Below are 22,925 nucleotides of genomic sequence, written 5' to 3'. Positions count from 1 at the left end.
TTGACCACATTTGTTATTTTCAATTTCTCCTTCCATCTGGGGACTGAGAAATGTTCTTTCTTTCATGTTCCCTTTTCATTCGTAAGACTTTTCTAAAGAGCTGAAACAAAGAAACACATACAGGAAACTAGAGAGGCAATCATTCATGTTGCTTGTTGTTAGGAACTCCAAGATGTATCCGTGCCCCCCAGAAAGGCAGTCATTCATGTTGCTTGTTGTTAGGAACTCCAAGATGTATCCGTGTTCCCCAGAATCTTTTCCAGTGGCCTGTGTTTCAGAAAGCCTATCCACTCTTTTGAGAGAAAGCATTGTTCTCAAAAAACAATAACAAAATGATTACAGTGCTAGTATGCTCACCAAAAGGCAATTCATTAAGTTATCAATTCTGCCACACGGTTGTCATCGAGTATGTGGTTATAATAGAAGGAACCTTAGAAATCTATCAGTCTCATCTTTGATTTTATGTAAAATAAGCATAATCCTAGGAAAGTTAGGTGACTTTGTTCAAAATAAAATAACCTAAGTTGAAACTCACATTCAGGATTTCAGACCCCAGGTCTGATGCCTCTCCCACCATGCTGCTGCGTTTCGGGCAGCAACTCCCAGCCCCTCAGAGAAGAACCCATACGTATCAGACGGCCTCTCTGGGTACTACCAAGTGTTACCAAATTAAAATTAAGCAGCCTTGTGGCCTACTTATACACAGTGGTTTATTCAAGGAAACACCGATCCGATAACCAAAGAAAAACTTAAAAAGAAACTTAAATCATTATTGAACTATTTCAATAAACATCAAAGGGGGATTCCATTAACAAAACCCAGTGAACTGTCTTCCTCCCTTTATACCCCTCACACATACCTGCCCCCATTCTCTCCTCCCTCTTTTCAAACTCTCCCAAACTGTGCCCCAATTCCAGCCCACACAGCTGCTTCATTTCTTCCCTCCCTTCTCTTTTGGATCTGTTCCTCTCCCAACGACTCCAGCCCTTTCCAACAAAAACCAGTTGGAATTCTTGACTTCTGCGATTCTGTCTCTACCTAATACCCTTATTTTGTGTAACAGGGTCTTGGGAATCTAGTGGGCAAAATAAAATTCTCCTCAGTGGATGGGAGTGAGAGAGAAGCTATACACACACCAGGATATAAGACCAGGGAGCAGGACTTTGTGTCTGTGACCCTGCTATATACTGATCGCCCAGAAGAGTGATGGTATGTTGTATTAATTAAATGCATAAATATTTGCTAAATAAAGAAATGTCACACATGCAATGAAACCTCCAGGAGGTACAGAAGAACAAAGGCTGTCAAGTTGTATTGTCAGTCACGTGGACACCATTGCAGCAAAGTGGCTGGTGTCAAGGAGAGGATCTTATAATCTAGCAAAGTACATTGTGCCAAAGACGTTCATCCTGTTGATTCCAAGTAATGAAGTCACGTTAGGAGCGAAGGATCATATTTTCACCACCATGCGGTCTTCCTGGTAATAGGTGAGCACAGGATGGCAGACAAGCCGCTGGTTGTTGCCCCTCCTTTTATGGTGTGTATGAAAAGAAAAAGATGTTCCCTCTACTGTAATCTGGGGGGCAAAAGACAGAATTTATCATTTCATGCTCTAATGATCAAAGTTAATAAAGGAAGGATGTGAGGTACAAGCTCTAATTGTCTGGAAATGATTTCCCTATGAAAATGATTACCTCAGCTCTGTTGCAATATCATCATTTTCACATAAAGAAAGCAAGTTGAGAAAATGTTTAAAAATAATTAGATTCCAGGCAAGTTAATTAGGCAAGCACTAATTCTATTTTAAGAGGAAGATAATGAATAGTTTTATGACAAGACAAAGTGGAGGGTGGGGGAAAATCACATCAGAAGAAATGCCATGAAATGCTTCAGTGTTTTTAAAGACCAACTTCCCCAAGACATGCTGCCCCCAACTTTCTCACATCGCCATTGTCAATCTCCACAGAGTTGGGAGCACTTCCTAGTAATGTGACATAATGGAATAGAGTCATGACAGATCCATCTCTTTTGTCTAAAGAATATCTCTAAATGACTGAAATGCTCCTTTTAAAAGGTTGAATCATTCAATCTCTGCTTTGGATATACTTCCTAATTCATTCCAGTCTGCCTTTAGTCATTTCCTGTTTGTAATCTCAATGATCTGAAAATGTCTTTGCACAGTTTTTAAAGTTGTATAATACTAATTGGAGAAAAAAGTAATTATCTTCATTCTCTACTGTCAGGAAAATATAAAGCATAAAGAATGAAAAAACTTTTTACCACAAAGGCATTTTCTGAGATGATTATGTAATAAGCTTACTTGGAAATGTTCCCTTGTCTTTGGCATCTAGCTTTGCTGATAAAAATCTGCATACGATAATTATCATTTACTAAATACTTTTCTCCTTTTCTCGGATAGCTTTTGAGGTTTTACATTTTAACCTTTATTTTCGACAGTTTTGCTAGAAAGTGTCTGGTGTGAGTTTATTTTTATTTACTAGATTTAATATTCAAGCTGTATTCCTATTCTGAGGACTCATGTCTTTCTTCATTTCTGGAAACTCTCAACCATTATCTCTTCAAGTTTTATTTATCCATCATTCCTTCTGTTCTTTTTGTTTGGAATTGCTGTAGATACACACTGTGGACTCTTAATATAGCTCCCATCTTTCTTTTTCATATTTATTATCTCACTACATCTCTGTGTGGCTTTCTGTGTGAATTATCTGTTCTATTTCTTTTCACTAATTACTTCCAATTGTGACCAGTCAAAAGTTATTTCTTGCATTGATGTTGTCTCAGTGATTATACTTTGGGCAAAGGTGATCAAAAGGTGCAAACTTCCAGTTATATAATAAGTAAGTCCTGGAGATGTAATGCAGCAGGGTGGCTATAGTTAATAATACTGTATTGTATATTTGATGCCAGCCCCTGGTGTCAAGCAGTGAAACCAACTCCTGCCTTCCAATCCCTTTTAATGCCTGATGCTAACGCTCTTGACTCAGAATTGGGAGCCCGGCAAGACCTCTGGCCCTGTGTTATCTTACAGGAAGATTATTTTGTTTGTGAGCATCATTTTTAGAAGTCTTTTTTTTTTTTTTTTTTTTTTGCTGTACGCGGGCCTCTCACTGCTGTGGCCTCTCCCGCCGCGGAGCACAGGCTCCGGACGTGCAGGCCGAGCGGCCATGGCCCACGGGCCCGGCCGCTCCACGGCACGTGGGATCCTCCCGGACCGGGGCACGAACCCGGGTCCCCTGCATCGGCAGGACTCTCAACCACTGCGCCACCAGGGAAGCCCTAGAAGTCTTTTTTATTGCTTGCTGGGACACTGCTATGCATTTGGAGTGGTGGCCTGGGGAGAGATGTGCTCAAAGCCTGAACATACAGCATAATTTTCACTGGAAGTCAACACGGTTATTTTACAGATGAGGAAATTGATGTGTAGAGAGATTAGGTGATCTTTCCCTAGGAACAGAAAGAATTAGAACTAAATGGCAGACCACTGTGTAGTCTTATAACTGAGACTCTTTCCATTACACGGTAATATTTTAAGTTTCTAGCTGGTGCTGGTGTTGACAAAAAATAAATCAGTAGTCAATCTAAGAAAGAAATGGAAAATTTTATTCAAGCCAAACTGAGGCGTATAACCCGGGAGACAGTCTCTCAGAGAGCTCTGAGAACGGTTCCAAAGAGGTAAAGGGAGAGGCCAGTACCTACGTGATTTTGGCAAATGGGTACGTGCAGTCAGGCACTCATCTTGGTAGAAGATTTTGCTATTTGTGAGGAACAGATATCTTAGTTAATGGTTCAGTGCTTTTCTAAGTATGAGAAGATGCAAGAAGCTGGGATCACACAGTCTTCTCCTGAAAATATCTCAGCGCCAGTTCTGTCAGTTCTCCCAGAACACAAAGTACCTCATCCTGATCTTCGCCCTGAATTCCTTTCAAGGTGTATTACAGGTCAGTGACTGCAGTGGCTGATGACTTGATTCTTATAGAACTGGATGGTGGGCAACATTCTATATTTTACAGTCTTTTTGGTCTTAATTTCAACCAAGGTTTGGGAGGCATTTCGTGACCACTTTGTCCCATGGTGCTAAGATTGCTCATTCCCAGGTGAGGACTTCCTTGATAGGCAAGTCCGTGTGCTGTTACTGGACCTAGGCCCTGTTAAAGTACCCAGAAGCCTCTGGACCACCTGTCTTACTAGTCTGTTATGGTCCAGGAAATGTTTCCCTTTTGTTGCTTCTTCCCATATCTAGAGTTATAATATTACAATCATTGATCTTACAGAGCTGAATATTTGATCAACTGTTTCAAGTCACCTAATTATTAATTTTATCTGAGTCTCAGTCATACATTTAGTAATGCAAGAAACAATCTTGTAAAATGAGCAGAATACAAGTAATGTAGCTAGTAACATGAATAAGGTCATAACTAATATTTAAGCTAAGAACTTACATTCAGTATGGCCCAGTATCTCACCAGGTTATCTGACCAGTCTGTTCTGCCCCAATCACTGTCTTTAAGGGAAATGATATATTGGCTGCACCTGTAGGTGGTCTGCACCTATAAGGTGAGTGGTGAGTCATCATGACCCCTTATAAGTTAGAGAAACAAATATTATATTCTAAGGAGTTACACAACTGGCATCAGAAGGAGAAAAATTGATCTTGATGGTTGAGCAGGTATTTCTGCCACTGGGGAATCTGGTTAATGCAGAATGCAGATAGATGCATGAGCACCCTAGAGGGGAAGGAGGAGGCCCAAATGGGCAGAGAAAATTTTTGTTTGAATTCTGCTTGGCATGCCTTAAACTGTGAATTTCTATTTCATCCCTGGGCACTGTGCTAAGAGATGTATGTGTGTGTGTGGTGCTCAGGTCGGGCCAGCTTCTGGAAGCAATCTAAAACAAGGTTTTCTGATCTTAAAAGAAGCTTATCACTTCATTGGAAATGACAAAACCAGTCGTATAAAACAATTACAGAAGGATTAGAATCAAATTATGGAGTATTGGTTACACAATGACAGAAATTGGGGGGTAAAAGGACATTGGTGGAGAGTATTGGAGCAGGCTCTATGGGAAAGTTGACGCTTGAGCAGACCTTTGAAGAAAGGGTAGATTTTAAATGGTCAAGGGGAAGAGGAATGAGGTGGGAGGTGAGAAGGGACTAGAGACCAGACGGAGGTAAAGAAGAGGGAATGGGCAGCTGTAAGCACCGCAGTGAGAGGCGGGAGGGGGCAGCTGAGGAGAGCAGAGCCGACCCTCAGGGAAAGGAGCCCGCCTGGGAGGCACTGAGATGTCCTAGGGATGTGGAGATGCAGAGAACCAGTGAAGAGGGAAGGTTAGTAGACACGATAATTAGTTCCTCTAACGCTGGAGGGAAAGAAGAGAGAGGATCCATTAGGAAATAGGAACACATTTTTATCTGCCAGGTTTATTGTTTGTTTTCATAGTTAGAAACTTATATTGTCCTAGAAGTCTCGTAGACTCTAAGTATCTTTACCAGAATAAAGCAGAAATATGCCGACTATTGCTATTTCTAAAACTTACAGACTTTCAGAACTTATAAATTCATAAGCAGTCAAGAAGCAGAATTAGAGCCTCTGGGTCTGGTCGTAGGGCCTCTGAAGCTGTTCTTTTGGTTTTGTTTTCTTTTTCTTTTTAATGCCAAGTCTTGTCTGAGTTCAGTCAGAAGTCTGTTATTTGTGCAACTATTAAATTCATTCAAACTGCTGGATTTTATAGGATCTTTGGCTGAACTGATCAGATACTGCGGTGTGACGATAAAGTGAAGCTGGCACCCGCGCCAGTTTTACTGAAATTTTACAGAAATGAATGATTGGATTCTATCACTCAACCTTTTATTTTAGGCTACATTATGCAGCAAATATAATCACATTCTTTTTTGCTTTAATATCATGTAGACATATATTAAAGCAAAATAGAATAATATATATATGTATATACATGTAGAAGAAGATTATATGTATATAATCTTTTTTATCTATTATCCATTGATGGGCACTTAGATGGTCTTTGCATCTTGGCTATTGTGAATGATGCAAAGAAACATGAAAGTAAAGGTACCTCTTCAAGATCCTGATTTTATTTCCTTTGGCTGTATACGCAGAAGTAGAATTGGTGGATCCTATGGTAGTTCTGTTTTTATTTTTTTGAGGAACCTCATACTGTTTTCCACAGTAGCTGAACCAATTTACATTCCCACCAAGAGTGCACAAGCGTTCCCTTTTCTCCACATCCTTGCAAACACTTATCTCTTGTCTTTTTGATAATGGCCATTCTAATAGGTGTGAGGTAATATCTCATTGTGGTTTTGATTTGTATTTCTCTGATGATTAGTAATGTTGAGCACCTTTTGACATACCTGTTGTTCATTTGTATGTCTTCTTTGGCAAAATGTCTATTCAGATCCTCTTCCCATTTTTTGACTAGATTGTTTGTTTTTTGCTACTGAGTTGTAAGAGTTTCTTGTATATTTTGGATATTAACCCCTTATTAGACAGATGGTTTGCAAATATTTTCTCCCATTCTGTAGGTTGCCTCTTCATTCTAACTGTTTTTTCTGCTGTGCAGAAGATTTTTCATTCGATGTAGTTCCACTTACTGACTTGCTTCTGTTGCTTGTGCTTTTGGTGTCATATCAAAAAAAATCATTGCCAAGACCAATGTCAAGGAGCTCTTTCTGTGTTTTTGTCTAGGAGTTTTATTGTTTCAGGTGTTACATTTAAATCTTTAATCCATTTCACGTTAATTTTTGTTGAGTGGTATAAGATGAGGATCCAATTTCATTCTTGTGCATGTGGCTATCCGGTTTCCCCAACACCATTTATTGAAGACACTATTCTTTCTCTTGAGCATTCCCGGCTCCTTTGTCAAATATTAGTTGACCATATATGCGAGGGTTTATTTCTCAATTCTGTTCCATTGGTCTATGTGTCTGTTTTTTATGCCATACCATACCATTCTGATTACTGTAGCTTTGTAATATAGTTTGAAATCAGGAAGTGTGATGTCTCCAGCTTTGGTCTTCTTTCTTAGGCTTGCTTTGGTTATTTGAGGTCTTTTGTGGTTCCATACAAATTTTAAGATTGTTTTTTATACCTATATGAAAAATGCTATTGGAATTTTGTTATGGATTGCTTTGAATATTAGATGGCTCTGGGTAGTATTGACATTTTAACAATATTAATTCTTCCAAATGATAAACACAGGATATCTTTCCATTTATTTGCGCCTTCTTCAATTTCTTTCATCAAAGTCTTACAGTTTTCAGTGTATCTTTCACTTCCTTGGTTAAATTTATTCCTAAGTATTTTATTATGTTTGATGCTATTGTAAATGGGATTGTTTTCTTTGTTCCTTTTTCATGTATTTTGTTGTTAGAATATAAAAATGCTATATACTACAGCATTTTGCATGTTGATTTTGTATACTGCAACTTTACTGAATTCATTTATTAGTTCTAACAGGTTTTTGGTGGCGTCTTTAGGATTTTCTCTATATAAGATCACATCATCAGCAAATAGGGACAATTTTACTTCTTCCTTTCTGATTTGGAATGAATGAGCAAACATCTTCAGCAAGGAGCACGGCTCTCTGGGGTGCCATCACACCTTTCCCCAACCCATCAAATATTTACAGCATGGGCTTTGATAAGAGACTTCTGCCTTCTGTCAGTCCCTTATTCAGCACTCTGTTCCCCTTTGGTGCTCCAGCAGAGGGCTAAGACCAGTTATTTTCCTTGGCCATTGCTATAGACTGAATGTTTGTGTCCCTCCAAAATTTATATGGTGAAGCTTAATCCCCAACATGTTGACATTTGGAGATTTGGCCTTTGGGAGGTGATTAGGTCACAGGGCAGAGTCCTCCTCATAAATGAGATTACTGCCCTTATAAAAGAGACTACAGAGAGCTGCTTTGCTCCTTCTACCGTTGGAGGACACAGGCATAGACATCTGTCTATGAACCAAGAAGCAGGTTCTCACCTGACACTGAATCTACCAGGACCTTGAACTTGGACTTACCAGCCTCTAGAACTGTGAAAAATAAATGTTCGTTGTTTAAGCCACCCAGTCAATAGTATTTTTGTTATAGTAGCCAGAATGGACTGAGATAACCATCCATTAATGAACATACCAGCACCTATACTATAGGACATGAGGCTCAAACTTCTTGAGAATGTTTTTGAGTGAACTCATTCCTTAAGTGGAAGAAACCCACCTTCCTTCCACTTAAAGATCTCCACCAGCCCTTTCTTTGGATGCCGGGAAAGGTCTTTGCCAGCCTAAGGTTATGACTGGGAAAGAAACCTGAGAGCTTCTGATAGAATCTCAGCCACATGCCATGACCGAAAGCTTGCTGGTGCTCAAGGCAAGTAGCTGCCCTCCATGAATCTTAACAAATTACCCTTAAAAGACTAAAGCTTCCCTTCCCCACTCACTTCCACCTCCGTTATCTCCAGAAAGATACTGAGGACTCTTTGGCTGAGAATTTATGCAGTCATGGCTGGAGCAGTAACCTCAAAAGTTATCCTCGGGCTTCCCTGGTGGCGCAGTGGTTGAGAGTCCGCCTGCCGATGCAGGGGACACGGCTTCGTGCCCCGGTCCTGGAAGATCCCACATGCCGCGGAGCGGCTGGGCCCGTGAGCCATGGCCGCTGAGCCTGCGCGTCCGGAGCCTGTGCTCCGCAGCGGGAGAGGCCACAACAGTGAGAGGCCCGCGTACCGCAAAAAAAAAAAAGTTCTCCTCATATACGTAAAGGGAGAGTCATGAATTAATATATGTCAGCTTTGGGTCCAGTTTTTATTTTTTCCTTCTTGTGAGCTTAGGTTGTCTCAACCCTGGAAACAAATGTTTGCTCTTTGAAGGGTGTGTGGGTACACAGTTAGCTCAACATTTGGACAGTGAGGAGAAGTCTGCCTTCTTGGCTTGCCCTGTACTCCTTCCTGGGCTCTCTTCAAGCTCCCATGAAGCATTAATCCACAGTGAATGACCCAGACTTAGATAAATGTTCTGCTGAGGGCTGCTGTGGACCCCACAGTGAGACCAAACCTGTGGGGAAGGGCCAAGGTTTCCTGAAAGATGACCATTATTTGTATATATGTCCCACATCTTCTTTATCCATTCATCTGTCGATGGACATTTAGGTTGTTTCCATGTTTTGGCTATTGTGAATAGTGCTGCTATGAGCGTAGGGATGCATGTATCTTTTTGAATTATAGTTTTTTCTGGGTATATTCCCAGGAGTGGGATTGCTGGGTCATAGGGTAATTCTATTTTCAGTTTTCTGAGGAACCTCCGTACTGTTCTCCATAGTGGCTGCACCAACTTGCATTCCCACCAACAGTGTAGGAGGGTTCCCTTTACTCCACACCCTCTCCAGCATTTGTCATTTGTAGACGTTTTAATGATGGCCATTCTGACAGGTATGAAGTGGTGACTCATTGTAGTTTCGATTTGCATCTCTCTAATATTAGATTAGTGATGTTGAGCATCTTTTTAGTGCCTACTGGCCATCTGTATGTCTTCTTTGGAGAAATGTTTATCAAGGTCTTCTACCCATTTTTCAATTGGGTTGTTTGCGTTTTTGTTGTTGAGTTGTATGAACTCTTTGTATATTTTGGAGATTAAGCCCTTGTCTGTTGCATCATTTGATGCATTGGCCATTGTTGACTCCCTGACTCCCAACCTCTGATATGTATGAGCACAGACATGCTGCTTAGCTTCTATTTGCCTCAGTTTCTTCATCTCTAAGGTGGGTGTCGTGAGAGTACCTACCTCATAGGGTTTGGTGAGGACTAAATTAGTTATGGTATGGAAAGCATCTAGAAGTACATGGCACATAGAAAGCACTTGATCAAATAGTAATTATGGCTACTAATTATCTCTATGTTGGAAGTAAGGGGCACCTAAGAGGAAGGGAACCAGGTTAGGACCTGTGTGTGCCAGTGAGGGAGATCTCTGTGAGTGGTAGAGTTTCTTGGGTTATGGTCAGCTCGAAGTGAACTATGCTACACTGTAATTTTTCTGAATTACCTACAACACTTTGTTAAACCTGAAATTCCTACACAGTCTGGTATAAGGTAGGGGTGTTCTGGAAAATAAAGTGTCAGGACAGCAGAGGAATCAATCTGTCTGCCCCTGCCCCAGGGGGACTGAGTCAGAGTTCCAGGAGTAAAGGGAGGGGGTCTGGTCCATGGGGGAGCCAGCAACCTGCAGAGGGGCCCACAATAGTCACAGGCATAGGAGGAGGCTTCAGGGGTCCCAGATTTGCCAGAGGAAACTGTTGGAAGGGGAATGGTTGGAGGGGGTGACGGATGCTTGGGTTACCTGGGAAAGATTTTCTCCATATTTCTTCTGTATTCCTGCCTGCTTGGCCACGTGAGTTCGCAAAGCACCTAAGAGCAAAACCCAGCCCAGGATGAATGTTCTGGTCTCCTCCACGCAGTGAGATGAAAATGACAATTGGCAACTCCTACTTTGACTCCAACTCATCCGGGCACCTGAGAACTACAGGGTTGGTGATGTGGACTCCATCCAGGATCTTGTCCTTCTCTCTCCTTCTTCTCTTTCCCCCACCCCAGTTAGAGAAGTAGTTCATCCATCCAGCCATCAGGTAGAACCCTCCAAAGGTCACAGCACAAAAGCAGTTCGCAGTGCATCTTTGTTTCCAGCTGCAGCTTTATTTCCACTTCAAAATCTATTTGTAAAAGTCACGGGACTGCCACGAATGCCACATACCATTCAGCAGAAAGCCGAAAAGAAGAGCGCAGGTGGATGGACTCAGCTGCCCCACCTCCCCAGTGACTGGGGGAGGACAAGCCAAGCAGATCCTGGAGGTCAGCTGAGTCTTTAGCGGAACAGGAAAGCCCAGGGTCAAGGGGAAAATAACACAGACCCTGCGTGGGGGGCTTCCAGTAAAGGCAGGAAAACACCAGGACATTAAAAAGAAGGCCCTCAGGTCCCTCCCCTTGCCCAAGAACACCACACCATTTGTTAGAAAGTGTGCCTACTGTGTCCCCAGTAGCAAAGCACAGATACAGTTTTACCAGCAGGAGCTCAGAAACACGCTAAGAGCCGAAGGCAAAGCGGTCTGGGGATTAGGGGTTGATTTTCAGCCCAAGACACAAAGCCAGCTCAGACTTCTGAATTTTTCCATCCTTATTCACATCGCAGTGACGCAAAAGAATCTCCCGGAACTTATCAAGGTCCACCCCGCTGATGCTGGGCTGAGGACAATAAAAATAACATGTCAGTAGGCAAGCCAATGGCAGTCCCACCCTTTCATGCCACCCCGCCTCCCCTCCGTGTTTGCTAAGCTTAGGGGACACCCTGCCTTCTGAGGGCCCCTCCCTGGAGACAGGCCACGAGGGGGTGATTCTGTCTCCTCATCCCACCAGATGTTGCCAAGGATGAGTTTTCTGCCAACAAGTTCATTTCTCAGCATGTCCCTTCAGGCAAGAGAATGTCTATTCCCACATCACTTCTCTGCAGTTCTAACAGAAAGCCGGCCTTTTTCTCAACCATAATAAAGATATTTTGCCTTAGAGCAGAGGATCGTCACCAAAATTCTGTCTCACGACGCTGCTGAGAGAAGGCACATTATCTCCCCGTGGGAGGTTTCTGTGCCTCTAGTTTTTAAAAGGGTTACAATGCATGAAAATCTAACTAAAGAATTACGTTGTTGAGCTAGATAGGCCCCATCACATTTATTCCAAGGGACTGTTTCAGGGGCTAAGAAGGAATTGTGAATCAGGTCAGCTAGGAAAATATTCTAAACTCAAAGGCCTGCAAAAGTGAGCGATGCCGGAGCTAAGTGATTCTCCCTCGGTTATTTTATTTAATCCTCGCGGTAACTTTGCAAAGTAAATGGTTATGCCTCGTTTACAGATTAGGACGCGGAGGCTCAGAAAGAGCTGAGACATCTTGCGAAGCTAGAAAGTGGCAACAGCCTTTTTGATCCCAAGTCTTTTGTCTCCAGCTAAGTGTTCATTTCACCAGTTCTCTCTGCTCTCATGGCGAAATCGCTGACCTAAGGAAGCTGTATGAATGGTGATGAATCTAAATTTAAAAGTCAGTGTCTGGAGAGAAAGGAAAAAATCATATTTCCAAACCCCTTGATTGTGGACTAGTTATGAGTGAGCAGCAGAGGCTCACTCTGCAGGATTTGATTTCAGGAACCCTTGGAAGCAGCCCTTATCACCCAACCCCACCCCAAGGTTTCCTCACTTCCGAAGAAAGCTCTAGAAAACCTGCAGTAGGAAACAAAACCTTTCATTCTGCAACTAGACAGCCATATTAAGACAAGCTAATTTGCAGTGTCCCACAGGGTAAATGACTGACACGAAATCTACCCCTGATAGCAGGTGTTAACAGAGCGAAGGAGGGGAGAGAACAGCAGGAACGGGGAGCCATACGGCAGAGCAAGAAGAAAAAACGCCGAAGCGGGGCAGGATTCTGGGAGATATCAGGAGGTGAAAGAGCCTGGGGCCAGAAGCTAAACTTGGCGAACTTCACTCCTCTGCCGAGAATCCCTGAGTGATTGGACTAAGAGGCTAACGCGTAACACATTGTCAATAGGTTCTCTTGTCGGGGCTCTAGAGGATAGCTCCCTGGGTGTCAGTGCCAGGCAGGTATCGATGTGGCCTGAGGAGAAGGGGCCTAGAGGTCCTGAACACAGCAAGCTACACTCTGTGGCTCTGTATCACAGGCTCATTTGTTGTACGGTTACAAGTGGAGATATTTGGTTTTCAGTATCCTCAAACCACTTTTGCTAAACCCTTTCTGCAGCAAGTGACACCCTGCCCCAGGATCCTTCTAGTAAATTCCCACACTTAGAAAAGACTTGGGTGGTAGTCATGTACATACTAGCATATATCAATTTGCCAAGGCATTTATGCAATACCAAACTATTCTAAGCTCTTTTTTTAATTTTTTCTAATTTGTTTCCTTTAAGTGAGTAGAAATATCTTAGGTTGTGTGCAGGCATGTGTTGGGGAGGCAGTTGTGGGTATGAATGTGGGTGTGTGTGTAAAGGAAGTTTCTCTGGATCTTTTGAGTTGTGGGTTTTGGGTTTTGTGGGGGGTTTATTAATTAATTTATTTATTTTTGGCTGCATTGGGTGTTTTTTGCTGCACGCGGGCTTTTCTCTAGTTGCGGCGAGCGGGGGCTACTCCTCGTTGCGGTGGGTGTGCTTCTCATTGTGGTGGCTTCTCTTGTTGCGGAGCACGGGCTCTAGGCATGTGGGCTTCAGTAGTTGTGGCACGAGGGCTCAGTAGTTGTGGCTCGCAGGCTCTAGGGCGCAGGCTCAGTGTTTGTGATGCATGGGCTTAGTTGCTCCGCAGCATGTGAGATCTTTCCGGACCAGGACTCGAACCCATGACCCCTGCATTGGCAGGCTAATTCCCAACCACTGCACCACCAGGGAAGTCCTTGAGTTATGTTTTTAATGTTTGACAAATCACCAGGAGTCAGGAGGACTGAATGCCACTGCTAAAAAAAAATGCTTGGATCACAGAAGACAAATCATTTGAAACCACTGAGGGCTTCCATTTTAATAGCAAGTTGCCAATATAAATGTATGCAGGTTCCTGATCTAAGGCCTCTATGAGCCCCCTCTTGCCAACCATCTTCTTGTCAACAACAGAGAAAATCAGATGGTGTACCTAGCAGGAAAAGAATAAACTTTTGGAGGCCTGGGGGCAGGACCTCATCATCTCCAGGCAGACACCCTGGTCATCTCTGGCATCCCTTTTATTTGGCTTCCAACATTTTTGTTCACGTTGCTACTTCTTGGTGGTGCTTGGAATCTTCGATGTCTTGCCTTCCCACTTTCTAGTTTAGGTCGTAGATTCTTGTGTTGATTTTCTTGCTGTGCTAAGTGAGCTACAGGCTTTCAAAGACTCTTGTGTAGAAATTATGGTGTCTGCTCCCTTAGGGACTTGCTATCTGATCACACTGTTGGAGGACAGCCTTGGGTAGCATTTTCCAGAGGTTAAAGAAAAGGGTGGGTGTTCTGGTAACCAAATAATTTTGTTAACACAGATTCAACAGATGCATCATATATGACTGTACAAGAATTAAAAGGCTATAAAATAAGCTTACTTCAGGGTTATTATTGCAAACATCGGGGATCCTGACCAGGACTGTATGTTTAGAAACTGAACCAGCTCCCTGCTGACCCCATGGCATGCTCTGATAGTTGCTTTTAAAATAAATCCCAGATACTAGTTTAATTGTCCTGTGGCCCTTTCTTATAAGATGAAAATAAAGAAATAAGTCACAGGAGACGGCTCTACTTTATGAAGCTGAGAAATGTCAGATCCTCAGTGGTCTCAGTGTCAGGGTCTCAATGACCCAGTGGTCATACTTCACTACATCTTTCAAATTGTATGTGAATATATATTTAAGCAACCTGGAAGACTAGAAAGATCCAATAAAGATAGGCACCCTCAATCATCTGGCTTCAGGGGAGAACATTAGTAACTAATTACTGTGTACATACTTTTTAGCTCAACAGATCAGCCTCCTATAAACTGCTTTTGTATTCCTGACCACAGTCTGACCCAATCCTTAGAAACCAGCTGTCTCAAATTGTCTGGTACCGACACGGAGAAGTGCTTTTTTGTTGCCCCAGTAGCCCCACAGAAATAGAGGGACAAGGACAAAAGTGGTGGGGATCCTCTGATTTCCCATAGAGGTGATATAAGTCCATCAAAGAGTGAGGCGGATTTCTGCCTCCAGCTCAGGTTTTTAGATGGTCACGAATTTTTCCCTTTAATTTTCTCTAGAAAAATGTCTTCTCTGCTCCGTTGCTGGTTTAGGTTTTACTTCCATCATCTCCCATTAACCTTTGGAAGCCATTGCCAAACCCAGAGACAGTTGAAAGATAATTGAAAGGATCTGAAGCCTCTGGGCTCTACACTCAGGCAATCAGGGGCCCTGGCTCCACAGCAGAGAGGAGGCCACACAGCTCTGGAAAACAGGTTCCCCATCCCATTTATTCTATCAAAAGCAAATTAAAACTTCAGTTAGGCAAGGCCTTCTGCTGTGCACCTTTAATGTCCCATAGATAATTGCTCACTTTCTATTATAGAAGTCATTCTGGCATTAAATAGGTAATGAGGGAATGGGATTTTAGTTTAGCAAGCAGTGTGAAAGGCAATATCACCCCAACACCCAGCAACTATTCTGACTGTGCCAGTGTTGGTGAAATCTCCAACAGGAGCACCACGTGAAGGGGACAAAGCAGTGGCAAGGGGCCAGTTGGGATGGGACTAATGAGAGTTAGGCATCCTGATAAGAGACATCTCATCTCATCCATGCCTGCTTAACTGCAGTATGTAAACTTCCTGGAGATTTACGCAAAAATCGGTATCTGGGCATTTTTCCACGGCAAAACTCCATAGTTTGTTTTTTTTTTAAACATCTTTATTGGGGTATGATTGCTTTACAATGGTGTGTTAGTTTCTGCTTTATAACAAAGTGAATCAGTTATACATATACGTATGTTCCCATATCTCTTCCCTCTTGCGTCTCCCTCCCTCCCCAAAACTCCATAGTTTTAATCAGATTTTTCAAAAAGGTCTGAGACTCCAAAAACCGTTACTAATTGTTGCTACTCAAATTTATTGCCATCTGGGCCAATCAGGAAATGACGATTATGTCCTATACAAACCTCAAAAGAAATCCCTAAGGATATGAGACTATGAAATTCAGTGTCTATACAGTCTCATAGAAAAACACCCACACAGGAGTTGGAAGGTATCTGTTTAACTGGATCGTGCAGCCAGTCAGTACAATTCATCAGGATCTCAAAGGAGATTGCTTTTTTAAACATTGTTTACCCTACGTGAAACAGCTCTGTGATGTAGATATGATCTAAATATCATCAGTCCCAATCACTGCCTTGCTAGGCAAAACAGCCATCTCAGGCTAGGTGTTAGAGCAGCCCCTTGGTGTTAAAAAAAAAAAAAGAGAGAGAGAGAGAGAATCCCAAGTATGGGATTTATTACATGAAATTAAAAGTTTTAGTTATTCTAATAACCAAGTCCACAGGAGAAGGACTTTCTGTAATGAAAAAATAAAGTAGTAAGATATATAGTGGCACTGTGCTCCTTTGGTAAAATAGATGACATTCAAATGATGGTAACAAGAAGCTTCTATGGGGGCTTCACTTAATTGAAACTACAAATGATCTTAAGAGAGAAGAGAGACTTTTGGGGCTTCAAAGTTTGAAAGCTCAAAGTTTGTTAAACAGACTACATCCCTAGATTTTCCCCAGCATTAATCTTTGGCCCTACTGATTCCCCAAAATAAACAGTGGAGTCAAAACGGCAACCCCAGTCCATGATGGGGCTGATCTACACAGCCTCGTGAAGTTACCTGGACAAGCTCCATCATGTCTTTGACAAACCCATCCACTTCCGGGCCTTCTAGGGCTCCAGTTTTACTCTGAAAAATAAAAGATCCAATCAACCAAATATCGTTTTCTTAAGTCAGAAAGCTTAAAGAATAAATTATACAAATAGACCAAATCTTTTGTGACTGCAAACAAGTTTGGAAATGGCATGTTCCAACTTATGGTCTCTGTGCAGGATGTGAACGCGCCACATAAATCAGAAGCACGCCCTGTAAATAACTCCCTCCATTTAACCAAATGGGAAGCAGTAGTTTTGAGTTCCTTGGCTCTTACAAATAGCATTACTATGACACGTACCGATTTTATTTGCTTCCCAAATACTAGGACTCAGTTCAGACTAGTGCTAATTGAACATCCACTGATCCTTTGAAGGCTAGATTGACATTTTTAAATTTTGCTTTATGATTTAGCAATGATTTAATGAGTATCAAAACACATTTTAAATTCAAGAGAGACTAGATTGAGTGAGCATATTAGAATTACTATGTGGTTCATGCATAAAATCTTTTATTTTTTCTACCCATTTTATAAGAATGCCTATAAAATACAATACATATTAACATATTTCAGTTTCTTCTCTAAAGTTCCAGTTAATGATAAGTCATCCATTCTCCTCAAGTTTTTCTAATCCTGAACCTTTAACATATTATAAAAACTCATTCCCTTCGTGTATTTACCAGACACTGATACAGTACTTGCCATATGCCAGGAACTCCTCAAAAAGCTTACGAACATGAATTCATTTAATTCTCATATAACAAGCCCATGAGGTAGGTATTATCATTATCCCCATCACCCTAATTTTATAGATAAGGAAAATGAGGCACAGGGAGGTTAAGAAATTTGCCCAAGGTCACACAGCTCATGAGCCGTGATTCAAACCCAGGTAATTGGTCACAGAGTCCTATATACTTAAACAGTTTGCTAGACTGCCTCTTCCAGGTGATTTTCTTTTCTGCTCAGCATATGACACACAGATATCCAGTCTGATTAGTTTCAGGATCTCTTATGACCTTTCTCAACTTTCTTTTTGTTTTCCTTGCTCCGTGCATTATCCCACCTTGTCCTGAAGAAATTCAACCTCTTTGCCATACTTCCTTCTTTAGAATTATTATTTTCTCCCCTCTAAAGAAGGACCAAATAATAGTCTTATAAGAGAAGTAGATTTTGTGCCAAATATGTCTGACTTTCCCCCTATTTCTTTAGGTTGGTTGTGGTTTTTTTTATTTGACTGTTTGCTTTTGTGTTTGAGCATACTATGATAGATAGAGACCAAGAAGGAGAAACTTTCTTTTAGCTTGATTACAAGGAGCAAAAAAATAATAGGGCTTCCCTGGTGGTGCAGTGGTTGAGAGTCTGCCTGCCGATGCAGGAGACACGGGTTCGTGCCCCGGTCCTGGAAGATCCCACATGCCGCGGAGTGGCTGGGCCCGTGAGCCATGGCCGCTGAGCCTGCGCGTCCGGAGCCTGTGCTCCGCAACGGGAGAGGCCACGACAGGGAGAGGCCCGCGTACCGCAAAAATAATAATAATAATAATGTTATTTTATTCTCTTCTCCACCATAAGTACTACTCCTATGTCTGTTTTTACTTAGTTCTCAGAAGTTTCATAGAGAAGCTGGGTACCTTGACATAGCAACACACATGTGCGATTGCTGTTCGTTATATAAGTTTAGGGTCTGTAAGTAGGATGACCCCACATAAGGGCTAAAAAAGCTTCCTACCTAAAGATGGCCAGCACAATATATTGAAAAGGCACACTTACGACATCATAGTGAGCAAAGATTTTCTCAAAGTCCCTCTTTCTTTCTTCAGTGGAACAAGCCTGTATATGGAGAAAGCATCATGTCAGTCAGCAGTGTGAAACTTGTACAATTCTTCCACGGTCTTAGACAACTTTTATAAACTTTGAGTCAACAGTTCCTCATCCCTTAATTCTGACACTGAGCCTTATCAGTCTCTAGATAAAGTAAAGGCAATACAATTAGATACCTTTCTTCCCTCCCTCTCAAATCTGCAGAGCAACATGAATGATACAAATCCACCTAGAGAAATGCCACCACTTACATCCATTTTAAATTGGAGAAGGAAGTTTTCCTGAAGAGCCAGAATCCTAAATGGGGGAAAAAATTCAAAAAACGTTATCCACATGATGATCTATCACCTCTCATTTACAAGTAGATTTATAACTCTGGTGTGAGGAAAAGGGCAGGCAACTTCCAGGTTATTCTGCAGAATAGGGTAGGTGCTTAAAAAATAGGAATTTGTACAATATAAAAACAAATAAAGACGGGAAGGACTTTCACAAGGATTAGTAGTCACCATAGAGAGACATCTAAAAATTCCAGCAAGGTTGCAGGTACACGATCAATATGCAAAATTCAGTTGCATTTCGATATACTAGTAATGGCCAATCCAAAAAAGAAATTAGGAAAACCATTCCAGGGCTTCCCTGGTGGCGCAGTGGTTAAGAGTCCGCCTGCCGATTCAGGGGACGCGGGTTCGTGCCCCGGTCTGGGAAGAACCCACATGCCGCGGAGCGGCTGGGCCCGTGAGCCATGGCCGCTGAGCCTGCGCGTCCGGAGCCTGTGCTCCGCAACGAGAGAGGCCACAACAGTGAGGGGCCCGCGTACCGAAAAAAAAAAAAAAAAAAGAATACCATTCCATTTACAACAGTATCAAAAAGAATAAAATACTTAGGAATAAATATGGCAAAAGAGACCTAAGACTTATAGACTGAAAACTATAAAACGATGTTGAAGAAAAACAAGAATTAAATAATAGTATTAAGGACATCCTGTGATCATGAGTTAGAAGACTTAATATTTTTAAGATGGCAGTGCTCCTCAAATTTATCTACAGATCCAACACAATTCCTATAAAAATCCCAGTTACCTGTTTTTGCAGAAATTGGTAATCTGATAATTGATGATCTGCAATTACTGTGGAAATGCAAGGGATTCAGAATAGCCATAGCTATACTTTTTAAAAGGGTAAATTACATAGTATATAAATTATACTCAATAAGAAATTATGTATTTCTCTTTCCTGCATAACTACAATTATACTTCAGTGGAATAGAATCAGTTTCAAAAGACTGAAGCATTGGATTTGTGTCGACTTTATAATCATGGGTATATAGAGAGAAAGGCAGAAAAAAATATCATACAACAATTTGGAAAGTTTTACTCCTTTGGATGCCCAGGGTAGAGAGAATTAAGTTGAGCCAAATAGAGGGTAGAATACCCTGAGACCCTGCAAGGAATACTGTCCTCATCTCTTCGCTGGTACCAAGCCGTCTAAAGTATGTTGCCAGTCAGAGGACATATACTCTAGAGGTGATTGTCTAGGAGTAATCGGGCTACATTTCACTACTGGGGGCAGAGAAAGAAGATTCCCATGTGTAAATGTTTTAAGACCTTTTTGTCATTGAATTAGTTTCTTATTGCTGCTATAACAAATTACCACAAACTTAGTGGCTTAAAACAACACAAATTAATATCTTATAGTACTGGAACTCAGAAGTCTGAAATGGATTTCACTGGTGTTTCAGGGTGTTGACAGGGCTGTATTCCTTATGGACGCTCTAGGGGGGAATCTGTTTTCCTGCCCTTTTCAGCTTCTAGAAGCTGCCTGCATTCTTTGGCTTGTGGCCCCTTCCTTTGCTTCAAAGCCAGCAATATAACATCTTCAAATTTCTCTGTGATTCTGATCTTCTGCCTCCTCCTTCCATGTTTAAGGGACCCTTGTCATCACACTGCACCTACCCAGGTACTCCAGAATGATCTCTTTATTTTAAGGTTTTTAATTAGCAACCTTAATTCTATCTGCAACCTTAGTTACCTTTGCCATATAACATAAAATATTCACTGGTCCTGGGAATTAGGACATGAACATCTTTGTTCTACTTACCCCAATTGTCATTTTCAAATTCCATAGCAAATTGGTTTTAAAATAATGTAGTAACTGTCTTATTGCTTTGCATCTCTGCTCAATGCCACTTAACCCTTTCTTCAGTCCAGAACTATTCACTGAATCCTCCCATGTACATAACACTCCACTGCGTGAGAAGCTATTCAGGAGATTAAGGCATAGTCCCTACCAGCTAGGCAGGACTATAGTAGAGGGTGTTTGTAAATCTGCAGGGGAGCTTTTTGTTTATCACAGGGATAGAATGGCCATGACTCATGCTCTGCTTCACTGTCCAGTGTACAATTGCCATCCAGCCTGACCCTGAGGAACCTGGTATTATAGTTGCTCCCTCTAAGGGTTCTATCCATGTATTCTTTTTTTTTTAACATCTTTATTAGAGTATAATTGCTTTACAATGGTGTGTCAGTTTCTGCTTTATAACAAAGTGAATCAGTTATACATATACATATGTCCCCATATCTCTTCCCTCTTGCATCTCCCTCCCTCCCACCCTCCCTATCCCACCCCTCTAGGTGGTCACAGAGCACCGAGCTGATCTCCCTGTGCTATGCGGCTGCTTCTCACACATTTGGTAGTGTATATAAGTCCATGCCACTCTCTCACTTCATCCCAGCTTACCCTTCCCCCTTCCCGTGTCCTCAAGTCCATTCTCTACGTCTGCGTTTTTATTCCTGTCCTGCCCCTATGTTCTTCAGAACCTTTTTTTTTTTTTTAGATTCCATATATATGTGTTAGCATATGGTATTTACTTTTCTCTTTCTGACTTACTTCACTCTGTATGACGCTCTCTAGGTCCATCCACCTCACTACAAATAACTCAGTTTCGTTCCTTTTTATGGCTGAGTAATATTCCATTGTATATATGTGCCACATCTTCTTTATCCATTCATCTGTTGATGGACACGTAGGTTGCTTCCATGTCCTGGCTATTGTAAATAGAGCTGCAGTGAACAGTTTGGTACATGACTCTTTTTGAATTGTGGTTTTCTCAGGGTATATGCCCAGTAGTGGGATTGCTGGGTCATATGGTAGTTCTATTTTTAGTTTTTTAAGGACTCCATACTGTTCTCCATAGTGGCTGTATCAATTTACATTCCCACCAGCAGTGCAAGAGGGTTCCCTTCTCTCCACACCCTCTCCAGCATTTATTGTTTGTAGATGTTTTGATGATGGCCATTCTGACCGGTGTGAGGTGGTACCTCATTGTAGTTTTGATTTGCATTTCTCTAATGATTAATGATGTTGAGCATTCTTTCATTAGTTTGTTGGCAATCTATATCTTCTTTGGAGAAATGTCTATTCAGGTCTTCTACCCATTTTTGGATTGGGTTGTTTGTTTTTTTGGTATTGAGCTGCATGAGTTGCTTGTATATTTTGGAGATTAATCCTTTGTCATTGCTTCATTTGCAAATATTTCTCCCATTCTAAGGGTTGTCTTTTCATCTTGTTTATGGTTTCCTTTGCTGTGCAAAAGCTTTTAAGTTTCATTAGGACCCATTTGTTTATTTTTGATTTCATTTCCATGTCTCTAGGAGGTGGGTCAAAAAGGATCTTGCTGTGATTTATGTCATAGAGTGTTCTGCCTATGTTTTCCTCTAAGAGTTTAATGGTGTCTGGCCTTACATTTAGGTCTTTAATCCATTTTGAGTTTATTTTTGTGTATGGTGTTAGGAAGTGTTCTAATTTCATTCTTTTATATGTAGCTGTCCAGTTTTCCCAGCACCACTTATTGAAGAGACTGTCTTCTGTCCCTTGTATCCTTGCCTCCTTTGTCATAGATTAGTTGACCATCGGTGCATGGGTTTATCTCTGGGCTTTCTATCCTGATCCATTGATCTATATTTCTGTTTTTGTGCCAGTACTATATTGTCTTGATTACTGTAGCTTTGTAGTATAGTCTGAAGTCAGGGAGTCTGATTCCTCCAGTTCCGTTTTTTTCCCTCAAGACCACTTTGGCTATTCAGAGTCTTTTGTGTCTCCATACAAATTTTAAGATTTTTTGTTTTATTCTGTAAAAAATGCCACTGGTAATTTGATAGGGATTGCATTGAATCTGTAGATTGCTTTGGGTAATATAGTCATTTTCACAATATTGATTCTTCCAATCCAAGAACATGGTATATTTCTCCATCTGTTTGTATCATCTTTAATTTCTTTCATTAGTGTCTTATAGTTTTCTGCATACAGGTCTTAGGTAGGTTTATTCCTAGGTATTTTACTCTTTTTGTTGCAGTGGTAAATGGGAATGTTTCCTTAATTTCTCTTTCAGATTTTTCATCATTAGTATATAGGAATGCAAGAGATTTCTGCGCATTAATTTTGTATCCTGCAACTTTACCAAATTCATTGATTAGGTCTAGTAGTTTTCTGGTGGCATCTTTAGGATTCTCTATGTATAGTATCCTGTCATCTGCAAACAGTGACAGCTTTACTTCTTATTTTCCAATTTGGATTCCTTTTGTTTCTTTTTCTTCTGTGATTGCTGTGGCTAAAACTTCCAAAACTATGTTGAATGACAGTGGTGAGAGTGGGCAACCTTGTCTTGTTCCT

General features: G+C 41.4%; 3 protein-coding genes across 13 annotated transcripts in view; 2 read left to right on the top strand and 1 right to left on the bottom strand.

The window, feature by feature from the left end:
• SLC17A3 (solute carrier family 17 member 3) overlaps nucleotides 1-22,925 on the top strand; it is a 294,893-nt gene that overhangs the window by 211,081 nt on the left and 60,887 nt on the right.
• Nucleotides 1-22,925, top strand: part of SLC17A1 (solute carrier family 17 member 1) — a 246,272-nt gene that overhangs the window by 162,474 nt on the left and 60,873 nt on the right. The window lies entirely within an intron of this gene.
• SCGN (secretagogin, EF-hand calcium binding protein) overlaps nucleotides 3,183-22,925 on the bottom strand; it is a 45,930-nt gene continuing 26,187 nt past the window's right edge. Inside the window, exons 8-11 of the mRNA XM_060023526.1 lie at nucleotides 18,510-18,555; nucleotides 18,208-18,267; nucleotides 16,407-16,475; nucleotides 3,183-11,251 (exon numbers count right to left, since the gene is read on the bottom strand). Coding sequence (XP_059879509.1) covers nucleotides 11,123-11,251; nucleotides 16,407-16,475; nucleotides 18,208-18,267; nucleotides 18,510-18,555 — 304 coding nt within the window. The 3' untranslated portion in view covers nucleotides 3,183-11,122. The remainder of the gene's footprint in view (nucleotides 11,252-16,406; nucleotides 16,476-18,207; nucleotides 18,268-18,509; nucleotides 18,556-22,925) is intronic.

Source organism: Delphinus delphis, chromosome 10 (genome assembly GCF_949987515.2).
Source record: "Delphinus delphis chromosome 10, mDelDel1.2, whole genome shotgun sequence".
NCBI classification, from domain to species: domain Eukaryota; kingdom Metazoa; phylum Chordata; class Mammalia; order Artiodactyla; family Delphinidae; genus Delphinus; species Delphinus delphis.
The sequence above is the reverse complement of the archived record's forward strand: the minus strand, read 5'-3'. Positions and strand labels throughout refer to the sequence as shown.